The 12,301-nt window shown below is 51.8% G+C and overlaps 1 protein-coding gene across 1 annotated transcript; it reads left to right on the top strand.

Annotated features, from left to right (window-relative positions):
• Positions 1–2,623: 2,623 nt before the first annotated feature.
• On the top strand, positions 2,624–4,272 carry NUPR1 (nuclear protein 1, transcriptional regulator). Its single transcript, XM_049638534.1, has 3 exons — positions 2,624–2,870; positions 3,272–3,421; positions 3,979–4,272. The coding sequence occupies exons 1-2, from the start codon at positions 2,759–2,761 to the stop codon at positions 3,406–3,408; spliced, it is 249 nt and encodes an 82-aa protein (XP_049494491.1). The 5' UTR covers positions 2,624–2,758; the 3' UTR covers positions 3,409–3,421; positions 3,979–4,272.
• Positions 4,273–12,301: the final 8,029 nt, after the last annotated feature.

The raw sequence follows: 12,301 nt of genomic DNA, 5'->3' as shown, positions 1-12,301 counted from the left end.
AGGGTGGGGGGGTGTTCTTGGTAGTGACCACGACAGGGTGCAGATGTTTGTCCTGCTAGACAGTCATGAAGCTAAAACGCTCCTTTACGAGGACGTGAGGCTAGAACGTACTCTATCACATGCAGTGGTGAAGTCCACTGCCTTGTAGGAACCGCGTATTTCCTCATTGTCTCCACCTTAATTTGCCTGGGTGTGGCATCTTGGTTTAAGGTTATTTTCCTCCGCTCCTGATCATCTGGTCTGTTAGTATTCGTGGGAAGGAAAAATTCTTCCCCTGTCCTTCAGAAGCTTCCAGCTGGACTAAGAATTGAATGGACACGAGACAGATAAACAGGAAAAAGCGAAGTTTTATTATGCGCTCGTGGGGGCCCCCCGTCATGAAATTGAGACCTAACAAAAATGACCAAAGCAGGCAGTTTTTATCCTTTTCGACGAAGAGACAATAAATCCATGAGGAATTGAAAGGAGAAAGAGAACTTAATTTGGGGAGCTTTAATTTGTAAGCAATTCTAAACAGATTTTGGGCTGGGATAGGAAATGAGTAAAAAAATCACGGACGAAAAAAAATAAAAAAATAAATCACGGACGTCTTCACTCTAAATTTCCTATGTCTGGTGATCAGGGTGTCTCTTTACCTCCTTAACTTTCACCTGGGAGATTTATTTCCTGCTCTCGGCGACTGAGGAGGGTCTGCCCTTCTCACCACAGGTTGTCTCTGAAGTAACTTTTATTTAAAATAACCAATATGGGGCGCTTGGGTGGCTCAGTCGGTTAAGCGCCCGACTTCGGCTCAGGTCATGATCTCACGGTCCGTGAGTTCGAGCCCCGCGTCGGGCTCTCTGCTGACAGCTCAGAGCCTGGAGCCCGTTTCAGATTCTGTGTCTCCCTCTCTCTCTGGCCCTCCCCTGTTCATGCTCTGTCTCTCTCTGTCTCAAAAATAAATAAGTATTTAAAAAAATAAAAAAATAAAATAAAATAAAATAACCAATATGCTAGGGGTGCCTGGGTGGCTCCGTTGGTTACGCATTTGACTCTTGGTTTCAGCTCAGGTCATGAGCTCACCGTTCGTGGGTTCGAGCCCCGCATCGGGCTCTGCACTGACTGTGGTGGGCCTGCTTGGGATTCTCTCTCTCCCTTTCTCTCTGCCTCTCCGCCCCTCTCTCTCTCAACAATAAACATTGAAAAAATAAAATAAAATAAAATAGCCAATATGCTGAAGCGGCACATTGTGGGGCGGCCTGCCCTCGGTCCGTCTGTGATTGTCCCAAGCTCTGTTTGATTCAGGTGACCTCACTTTCATTTCCTGGATGTTCAGGAATTCACATATCAACCAAACCTGAAAAACAAAAACTAAAGTTAATTCTGGCTCAGGCTAGGGAGAAACGGGAGCAGAAGTGCCTCTTCGTGTTAAACGCAGAACGAGACTGGGTTATTACAGGGTTTTGGGGGAGGTAAAATTTAGGCAGCACCGAGAGGGAACGGTGTTTGAATGGGCTCACAGCAAGGTGGGCAAGTGAGCAGAGAATTTAAACACCTGGCTAAGCCCGAGAAGGTCCTCAGCCCCGGCCCTGGGATTTGGCACATAAATCCCAGGGAAAATGTGAGTGGGCCACCCCGGGTGTGGCCCTCTCTGGGTCAGCTCAACCCACACGGGCAGATCCCTTCAGGCAAGTGTGGAACTTTCCATCTTCACGCATTTCTTATCTGAATCCCTTCCTTTCATTCATATTAAGTAGGCCCAAATGCCTGTTTACTCCTTAATGTCTTCTCCCTCAGCATTTCCATGGTTTGAAAGACATTATTGCAGCATAAGTGGGTTTCCTTTCACGTCGCCTTCCCATTACGTGACGGCATCATGGAGTTGTTTGGAAATTGTGCGAATAACTCATAGGGAAGCTAAGACCGTAGGAGCGTGCCAGGCACTGTCGCAAGTGTCCTTCCCTGAGGTGTCTCATTCGATTCTCTCACCAACCCCGTGAAGTCAATGCAATTATTATCATCTTCATTTGTACAGAGGAGAAAACCAAGGCACAGAGAGGTTAAGTGACTTGTCTGGAGTCACCCAGGAAGTAGTGGACCAGAGGTTTGAACCCAGGGCAGCTGGCTCCAAAATCTGCACTTTTAACCCTCCCTGTTGGGTGAGGGAAACTACCTAGGGACCCACTCCATCACCACACACACCCCCCCCCCTTCCCAGCTCGGCATATGAAGGGGGCTTTCCAGATGTTTCTTATCAAAAAGGGGTGTTGGGTGTGTTCGGGGTGAGAACAGCTGACCTATTTCATGGAGTGTTCTTCATAACCTGCCACCAGGGTCCTGCGTCTAAGGCAGAATTGGGATGGGGTCAGCTGTGTGGCAGGGGGCAGGAGACGGACAGGAAGGAGTCGGCCCGGTGAGGCCCTCCGATCCCCACTGGCCACGATCCCAAGGATTGTTTATGCTCAGACTCTGCCTCTTTCCTCCTCCTCCCTGAGGGGCGGGGATCTCCTCTGTGGAAAAATACCCAGCTGGGCGAGCCCCAGTGAGAGGGAGGAGGCGAGGGGAAGGGGCTGGGACTCACAGGACCGACTCCTTTCCCCTCTCGTGATTGCTGTTTACTGGGTCGGGTTCTGGGAAAGGGCCAGATTGCATCAGACAGGGCCTGGGGAGGACACGTGGCCTTATAAGTTGGGGCCCGTGAACAGGGAGGTGTCAGGAAACCAGACACAAACAAAGCGTTGGGAGACGGCAGGGAGACAGCAAGGGAAAGTCAGGTGCGATGGCCACCTTCCCGCAAGCAGCCAGCCCGGCCCAGCAGCCCCCAGGTCCGGAGGACGAAGACCTCAGCCTGGATGAGTATGACCTCTATAACCTGGCTCCTTCTTACCTGGGTAAGGTCTGGCCCGGTCACCTTCCTGGTCCCTTACCTTCTACCCCCAACCCCCGACTAGGATTCCTCCTTGGACTCCTCCCCACCCCCCACCCTTCTCTAACCTGTTCCCTTGACCCCTCCAGTCACCCCTTCCAACCCTTCTTCCCCTTAGTGCTGTCCTGCTCAGCCCTGGGACCTCACACGCCCCTAGAATTTGGGAGCAACAACAGATCATGGGGGCCCTTCATTCCACAGATGGGGAGACAGGGGTTACAAGTGCCCCAAAGCTATGTGGTGACCACTCTCCAGTCCGCTTCCTCCAACCCAGGCTCTTTCCACCCCGCACTCCCAACCCCCTGCCTCTCCTTGGATGTATCAGGCCTCTGTCCACCTCACCTCGGCCTCTTGCCTGGTTCCCAGGAGCAGGAGGTCGGAAAGGTCGCAGCAAGAGAGAAGCTGCCGCCAACACCAACCGCCCCAGCCCCGGTGGCCACGAGAGGAAGCTGGTGACCAAGCTTCAGAACACGGAGCGGAAAAAGCGAGGGGCACGGTCTTGAGGCAGAGCTGGAGGTAAAGAGTCAGGGGTAGAAGTCCCTCTGCCTCCAAAGGACATGCTCGAATGTGTGTGGTCAGGTGGGGAGCAAGGTTCCAAGAACTGTCGTCTCGGGGTGCCTGGGTGGCTCAGTCAGTTGGGTGCCTGACTTCAGCTCAGGTCACGGTCTCGCAGTTCACGAGTTCAAGCCCCTCGTCGGGCTCCATGCTGACAGCTCAGAACCTGGAGCCTGCTTCGGGTTCTGTGTCTCCTTCTCTCTCTGCCCCTCCCCTGCTCACACTCTGTCTCTCTCCCTCTCTCAAAAATAAACATTAAAAAATTAAAAAAGAAAAAAAAAAGAACGATTGTCTCAACATAGAATAAAATGAGACACACGTCGGACTCTGAGTTTCCTGGTGGCCAGAGCAAAAGGGGAAACACAGAACCTTTGCAATTGGAGGGAAATTTGGTTTACGGAGAGGGTAACAGAGGCCCAGAGAGGGTAGGGTCCTTCTCTGGACACCCATAGCAAGTGACCGGGAGAGGAAGAGTTAGAACCCAGAATTAGAACTGTCACTCTCTTTCCTTGCCCCAGATAAGGCTACAGCACGGATACCACACAGCGATGGAGACAGGACTGCGGAGAATTGGCACCTGGGGGAGGGATCCAGGCCTGCCTGCCCTCCCACTCCACCCTAGGACTTACCCTACCTGACTAGGCTCTGAGGGGCCACCAAGCCCCAGAAAAAGGACAAGCTAGGGGTGGGGAGCAAGACGAAGGGAATGGAGAGGCAGCGTCACGAAAGGTACCCCCCACCCCGAAGGAAAGACACCAAAGAAACTGGAACCCCTTAAGGGTGGCAAGGACAATAAACAAAATTCAACAGTTGCAGCTTGTGTGTGGAATTTTGTCCCCCCTCCCTCTGTGTGGTTTCGTTTGTTTCTTGTCCCTGCCTGCATATGTCTGCCTCTGCATGAACCAACAAGAACGTTTTTTGTCTTTGGTTATATGTGTCTGGGAGAGGGCGTCCCCGGTTTGGTAGGGACGGGTAGAGGCCAGCCTGGCTGCTTTTGTTTTATTTTGGTGCGCAGAGGTTTTGGCAAATGTGCCTCTGTGGTCTCTTAGGAAATGCACAGAAATGTCCTGTTTCCTTGTCATGCTGCCTGTGAAAGAAGCCCCCTCCCCAGACCCTCCCCAGCTCCTCTCCCTTTTCAGAATAAACAATCTTACTGATCATGTCATTTTCACATAAAACCACCTTTTGAAGTGACTGTTCTTTATGGTGCCGTCTGCAAAAAGGAGAACACCGAGATTTAGAACATGAAGGGACTTGCCCCAGGTTACTCGGGGGCTGCTGTACTGAAGTCTCCAAACGGGATAGAAAGTTCTCTCTCTGTCACGTAGCAGCTCCAACAGTCAGTACTCTTGGGCTAAAATGACAACTTGACCACGTCAGGGATTCCAGCTACTTTGAACTCATTGTTCCGCCACGCTCCAAACATGGCTTCCACCTTGGGGTCCACACTCGCTGCTTCGGTGTCTGCCACCAATCAGATCTGCATCTCAACCCGTGGAAAGGGAGTGGGGGAAGCCACACCAATTCATTTTGAAGACCATGGCCTAAAAGTAGAATACGTTACATCTGGCCAGAATTTAATCGCATGGCCACGTCCAACTACCGGAGAGGTTGGGAGACAGAGTATTCGGGTGCTTAGCCACGTGTTCGCCAAAACTTGGGGAAGGCGGGGGTGTGAATACTGGGGAAAAAACTGGCAAGAAACATTTTCCACCGGCAGACTCAGCACAAGGGGCGGGGGAGAAAAGCCCTAGGTCTGGTCCTGGGCAAAGCATTTTTCTTTTTCTCCTGCCCTTCCATATAAGCCCTAGGCTGCACAACTTGGAGGCAATTGTTCTTAGTTAGGGACCTAAGAATATGAACAGAGGAAGGCCTCAGCCCAGCACAGATCTGGTGTGTCAGCTTTAGAAAATCATGGCAACAGCCCCCATGTAATTGGGCTACTTCTCTGTGACAGGTGTTTTACAGGCGCTGTTCCATTTAACCCTTACACTAATCCAATAGGCATAATGTTATTTGATCCTATTTTACAGACCAGAAAACCGAGGTTAAGAGAAGTTAAGTAATTTGCCCAAAGTCACACAGCCACAACTTGGAGGAGCTGGGATTTTGAACTTAGGTCCGTCTAATTTTTGAAGCCCGGGTCTTTCCCTTTTTACTATATGCCTGAGGATAAAATGTACGACAATGTGGAATCCTAGATGCTAGTTCATTTCTGGTTAATTACTACTCCTTTTGAGCCTGTTTCTTTTCCTGTCAAAAGGTCTACTTCAAAGGAGAAAACAAAGGCTGCAAAGCGCTGTGTCTGTGGCCGAACGTGGCCACTCCCTGTCTTCTGGGTCCTTTGACACTTTGCCAGGAGGCCCCATATGTTACCCTCACTCCTGGCCTGTGATTGGCCCTCCCTGGCCTCGCCCTACCTTGGCACAAACTCTGCCTGGGAGGCCTTTACGTGGCTGTTCCGGGAACCAGATAATTCTTGGAATTACTGAATGTTTGGATCTGAAAGGATCCTGGATGTTAGAGCCCCACTCTGCCCTTCGCGGAAGGGAAAATCAAGGCCTGATGGGGCAGGGGCTAAAACTCATACGAAGACTGGGGACGCAGTCAGGACAAGAACCTGTTCTTGACTCTACCCGTCCAGAACACCCCTCTACTGTTCCACCTACTTTTTACCCCCCCCTTTTTTTGGTCCCCTAGTTGCATGTAATGTCTGTCTCCTTAGTTTCTAGGGGTCCTCCTGAGGACAGAGGGATGACTGACTTCTATTTCCCCTTGGGAGCTTGCGGAAGTTTCCCCACCAAGTTGCCACAATTCTAAGGATTCCCAGCTCCTTGCCGAGAATCTGGAAACTCACTGCGGGGTTTGCTTCACCAACACCTAGTCCTCTTCTGCCCACTCAGCTCTCAGGGCTGTGTATTTTTTCCAATTTCAAAAGCACCCAAAGTTGATTTTAACTGGCACTCCTTAAAGGTAATGCCAGTACTAGGAAGAGTCATGGCCACCATCATTGATGGTCTGCCTGAGGCTTTTCCCCGCCTCATCTTTCACACAGCACTTTCTTGATTTCTGCCCTACGTGCATTTAGGCTGTACCATTGTTTGCCTAGAATTTTTCAAATTACCTCCTTACCTTTTCCACTCAAACGCACTTTAAAAGGAGACTACATCACCACCCAAACTGGAAAACCACAATCACTTGTCACAACTCGAAGATCGTAGAAAGACACCCAATATCACTTCTTTCAGTCCACCTGCGCACACCTCGGATGACCTTGTGTGCTAAGGGTCACGGGCGTTCACACTCGGAGAAACACGGGTTGTTTCGGAGCCAGACACTCCTCCAGGTGCTCTGCATACATGGGAGAAGGCCGCCTTGTAATCACCCGGTCGCAGGTGCATTAAAGACACGGCTGCCTGGCTTCCCCTCCCAGAGAGTCTGATTTCGTTGGTCCGAGGTGGAGGCCGGGCATTGGGAGTTGGGAGAGTGAGTCTAACGTGCAGTGAAGCGTGAAGGCGTCAGGTGCACGGGGCTTTTGTCTCACACTGCACTTAACAAATAGGGTCGTCACTGCAAGCGCTCCCAAGCCACACGCCCTCCTTACCGTGGGGCCTTGCCACCCTCCTATCGAAGGGGAGACAGGGGACTGTGCTCCTTTTGAACGTGGGGGGAACTTTGCTCTCTGGGGTTCTTGGAGCGCAGTCACCCTGCTGCAAGAAAGTCCGAAGCGACACATGTGGAGACACGACATGGAAAGGCCACGTGCTGATGTCATTCTGGTCTTCAGCCCCACGGAAGTCCATCCTCCAGCTCCAGACGTGTGAGCGAAGGGAACCCACTGATGATTTCCAGCCCCAGCCGCCGTGTCACCTCTGGCATCTGAGTCTTCCCGGATGAGGCCCAACAACATATTGGGGCGCCAGAGACAAGCCATCTCTAATTCCCCACCCACGGACGCAGCGCGTGACCAAACGGTCATTTCACAGCCTGACGTTTGGGGATGGTTTGTTACACGGCAATAGTGACTGGAACAGCCTCAGGGTCCCCCGGGCCCAAGTCCAGATCCCGTCTGCAAGTGGGGCTCGAACTCACAAATCGTGAGATCATGACCTGAGCCGAAGTCAGACGCTCATCCGACTGAGCCTCCCCAGCGCCCCAGTTTATCCTGCACCTTAATTTCCACATCTGTAGACAGGAGATGAAAAGTACACCCACCCCCCGGAATGGTTTTGAGGAGGAAATGGAGTCTCTCAAGCACTTAGCAGGGCACCTGACCCAGAACAAGACCTTAAGGAAACGGCAGAGAAGCAGACACAATGGGCTCTGGATCCAGACTCTGTGGGTTCAAGTACCTGCTCCCTCATCCTCTGTGTGACCTTGGGCCGCTTACCTGACCTTTCTAGTCTCAGTTTCCCCACGTGTAAAATAGGAATTCCAGTAACATTAAACACGGGGTCCTTGCTGCGATTAAGCAAGGAAGTGTTGCAAAGTGCATAGTAAGCAGCATGTAAGTGCTTGATTAAAACAGTGACCCGGAAACAGAGTTCCAGCGTGCAAGAAATGCAATCTATTGTTTAAGTTGATACACACTGCTCCTTTTCTGCTGGCAGCAGGTGTCTGATGGGGTCAGTTTGCCCTCCTTTCTCTCCTTTCTCCAGGGTTGATCAGGAGCAGAGCTGGGAAGGGGCGTGGAATGCTCGAGCCCTCAACATCCCCTTGATACATTGTCATCTGCCACAGTGTCCCTGCCACTGCCCTTCCTGTCCTTTCTTTTCTTTTTTTATCTTAATGTTTATTTATTTATTTTGTGAGAGAGCGAGCACAAGCAGGGGAGAGGCAGAGAGAGATAATCCCAAGCAGGCTCCACGCTGTCAGCACAGAGCCCCATGAGGGGCTCAAATTCATGAACCATGAGATCATGACCTTAGCTAAAATCAAGAGTCAGATGCTTAACTGACTGAGCCACCAGGCGCCCCCTTGTCCTTTCCGTTTGTTGTTTACGATCAACCCTCACAGCCCTGCTCTTTGTGTGCTCCGGGCCACCTTCCAATACCCGGGGGCAGGGATACATCTGGGGCCTGTCCTCCACTGGAAAAGGGGGCACAGTCCCTTCCGTCCTCAGATCTCTCCATACTGTTCAAAACGAGCGTGGCCTGGACTCCGTGGGGACACGCCAGTTCTAACTTCTCCTCCTTTCCTTTTCCAATTGCTTCCCTTCTTCCCTGACTTGGGGAGTACCTTAAAGTTGGCCCCACCCCCACCCCATCCACCTTGCTATTCGGGTCGCTGCGATCCTCTGTGCCTTCAGTCCCCCACGGCTGTTGAACTAAAAATGAAACCGTACTGACATCCCTTCGCCGTAGCAATGAAAGCCACATGGCCCTCACTGACTTACCAGGAATGGGATGAGCATCAAAGGAGATGTGGGGAAACTCCACCTTGGTTTGTGTACAAAAATTGCACGGCGATGGATGGTAACCAGTGATCACTGGTGGGCGATCACTCTGTAGTGCATACCAACGTCGAATTATCACGTTACACCTGAAACTTACATGTTCTACACCAACTTGACTTCAATAATAAAGCATAAAAATATTATTCAACCACAGCAATTATTATTTTTTTAAATATATATATTTTTAAGGTTTATTTATTTATTTTTGAGAGAGGGAGCGTGAGGGGGGGAGGGGCAGAGAGAGAAGGAGACAGAATCCCAAGCAGGCTCCACACTGTCTGCACAGAGCCGGATGCGGGGCTCAAACTCACAAACATGAGATCATGACCTGAGCCGAAACCAAGAGTCGGACGCCCAACCAACGGAGCCACCCAGGTGCCCCGCATGGTAATTATTATTATCACACTTTGGCAAATGCCAAAGTCCTGTGGGAGGGCAAAGGCCTGGGTTATGGGTTCACTGGCGGTCACAGGCTGAGCTGGGAGTAGACTCGGTGTGCTGATTCCCACGTCCAAGCTTTCCAGAGAGCTCTGTGGCCTTCAGGGAGTGCCAGGCTGGAGAAAGCAAAGAAGGAAGAACAACCCATCCCCAGAGTCCCTGTGCAAGCAGTCTGCCCCACACAGGGGTACCTTTCCCCAGGGGCCAGACACAACGCCCAGGTCTCTGACAACTAGAAGCACTTCCTTTTCTGTGTAAAAGAAGGTACACTTTTTTTTTCTCTTTTTTATAATTTTTTTAATGTTTATTTATTTTTGACAGAGTGAGACAGAGCATGAGTGGGGGAGGGGCAGAGAGAGAGAGGGAGACACAGGATCTGAAGCAGGCTCCAGGCTCTGAGCTGTCAGCACAAAGCCCGACGCGGGGCTCGAACCCACGAACCGCGAGACCATGACCTGAGCCGAAATCCAACACTCGACCGACTGAGCCACCCGGGCGTCCCTATACTTTGCTTTTCTGATTACAAAAGCAGTGAATGCTGTGGAATCAGAAGATGAGCACCATCCCCTTGGGTTCAGTCCTCCTGACTGAACACATCCTCCCTCTAACTTTTGCCTTACATTTGAGTTATAAAATTGAAGTTCATTTGTAATCATTTCACGGAATGCTTACACCAGCTCTGTGCAGCCTTATCCTGTTCTCTCTTTTCTGGAGAACTGGTTTGGAGAAGTTTTGTTGGAGTGTGTGTGTGTGTGTGTGTGTGTGTTTTACTGTTTGAGGAAATAATCATTTATTCCTTCGACACATATTTATGGAGCCAGGGAATATTCTAGAAGCTATGAGTACAACAGTAAACCAGTTCTCTTCTCATGGAGCTCACATTCCAGTGGGGACAAATAATAAAAGTGAACAAAGAAAAGAATTTCAGCAGGGCGTGTGCAATTTAAAACGCCTCAGTTGCGGGGGGGCGCCTGGGTGGCTCAGAAAGTTGCGCGTCCCACTTCGGCTCAGGCCATGATCTCGTGGTCCGTGAGTTTGAGCCCTGGGTCAGGCTCTGTGTTGACAGCTCAGAGCCCGGAGCCTGCTTTCGGATTCTGTGTCTTCCTCTTTCTGCCCCTCCCCACTCATGCTCTGTCTCTCTGTCTCTCTCTCGCTCTCCGTCAAAAATAAATAAACATTAAAAAAAATAAAACACGCCTTGGTTACGGAAAGCCTCACTGAGACGTGAGGGCCTTTAAGTGAAGACCAGAAGGAAGTTAGGGAGTCATTTGTGCTGAAATTCCTCTTCATTAAAAGAGCACATAGTACCCATCTAACATACTATGCATTTTGCTTATTAATTTATTGTCTGGGGTTAGGGGAGGTGACCGCTGGCAGCCAAGAAGCCCGAGGCACTAAGGGCAGGGGCTCAGTGACCAGAGGCAGAAGGCAGGGCCTGGGCTGGGTGACCTAAGTGTCCTCTCTTCTGCTTTTGCTGACCCCTCCTCCCCTAAGCCTGGTGCTTTGGGCCCTCCATGGAGCAGGTGCACTGCCCTGGGGAGTCTCCTAAAGGTGTTCTGGGGACGCCCTCTCCGTCACCATCCTCCTTAACATGCTTCCCCACTGCCCATTTGCGTGTGGTGTTCAGACCCCAACCACCCGCCCCTCGGGCTAAGTTCTTCTTCAGGGCTGGTCAAGAAGGCGCGCAATAAACATTCGCGGACGAGCATGTCAGGACTAGTCTCGCTTCACAGCGCTCTTGTTACTGGGGACGTTTCTCCTCCCGCCCCGTCCTGTCAGAATCCTACTAATTCCCAACAATCAGTGTTGCCTTCCAGAGTTTTCCCCCGTCTGATCGCCCGACAGAGTTGACCCACCCCACAACCTCACCGGGCAAATATAGTCCTCACCCCCATTTTGCAGATGCAGAAACCGAGGCTGAAAAGGAACGCGATTCACTAGGTCTGGGTCAGAGATTCTCACCTGCAGGAAGCTTCCTCTGTTTCTCACGAGAACCACCCTCTCCTCACCCCGAACCCCATGCTCCTCTGTACCTCCTGCTGCAGTCTGGCCTATTTTAGGGCTGTGTTGACGTCTGCTCCCCCTTGAATGAGAACGGTGTTGGAGTCAGTATATCTGCTGCTTCTATAGGAGTTGTCTGGGCCTGCTCTGCTCTCCTCCTCTGGGACCGGGCGGTCAGTTGGATTCTGGGGCTCAGACCAGCAAGGACAGCGGTGAGGGCACGAGGTCCTGACCAGCAATCTCTGCGAGAGGGTCCTGGGAGCAGGGCTGGTCTATCACCTGCAGAGGAGAGTGTGAGCCAGGATGGGGGTCCGGGAGGTGGAAGGGGCGGGGCCTGACATAGCTGTGACCTCTGACCTCTACTCCAGCTTCCCCTCTGGCAGCAAGGGCCCTGTCTCCCTTGGGAGACACCCCCCACCCCTCTGCTCCTGAGGGTTTCCTGGTATTTACAGAAAGTTTGGAGTGCATATTCCTACTCCCGGACAGGTGAGAGGTTCTGGACTTTGGGGGAATGGCCATGAGATTCCTGGTAGGATGTGTGGAGCCCGGGGGGGGGGTGGGGGTGGCTGGGAGACTCCCTGGGTCCCACCCTCTCTTATTTGCCCCTCTCCTCTGCCCTCTTTCAGTGTCACTGTTTCCTGCATTCTTCTGGCTGCTCATCACAGTCACCCTGGCAAGATCCTCGGTGCAAGGTAACACGGAGAGGACCCTAGGGTGGGGGGGCCGGGCCAGTAGGGCTCCTGGCACTTTCAGTGAATGCAGGAGGGATCATCTCTTTGTCAAGATTGAACCCTGGGGCGCCTAGGTGGCTCAGTGGGTTAAGCGTCCGGCTTTGGCTCAGGCCACGATCTCATGGTTTGTGAGTTCGAGCCCCGCGTCGGGTTCCACACTGGCCGTGCAAAGCCTGCTTGGAATTCTCTCTCTCTCTCTCTCTCTCTCTCTCTCTC

The sequence above is a fragment of the Panthera uncia genome, chromosome E3, assembly GCF_023721935.1.
Source record: "Panthera uncia isolate 11264 chromosome E3, Puncia_PCG_1.0, whole genome shotgun sequence".
In the NCBI taxonomy this organism is placed as follows: domain Eukaryota; kingdom Metazoa; phylum Chordata; class Mammalia; order Carnivora; family Felidae; genus Panthera; species Panthera uncia.
This window is presented reverse-complemented; position numbering and strand designations above follow the sequence as displayed.

Coding starts and splice junctions, on each gene's coding strand:
- NUPR1 (XM_049638534.1), top strand. CDS start 2,759: ATGGCCACCTTCCCGCAAGCAGCCAGCCCGGCCCAGCAGCCCCCAGGT. Junction 2,871..3,271: donor CCTGGCTCCTTCTTACCTGG/GTAAGGTCTGGC, acceptor CCTGGTTCCCAG/GAGCAGGAGGTCGGAAAGGT.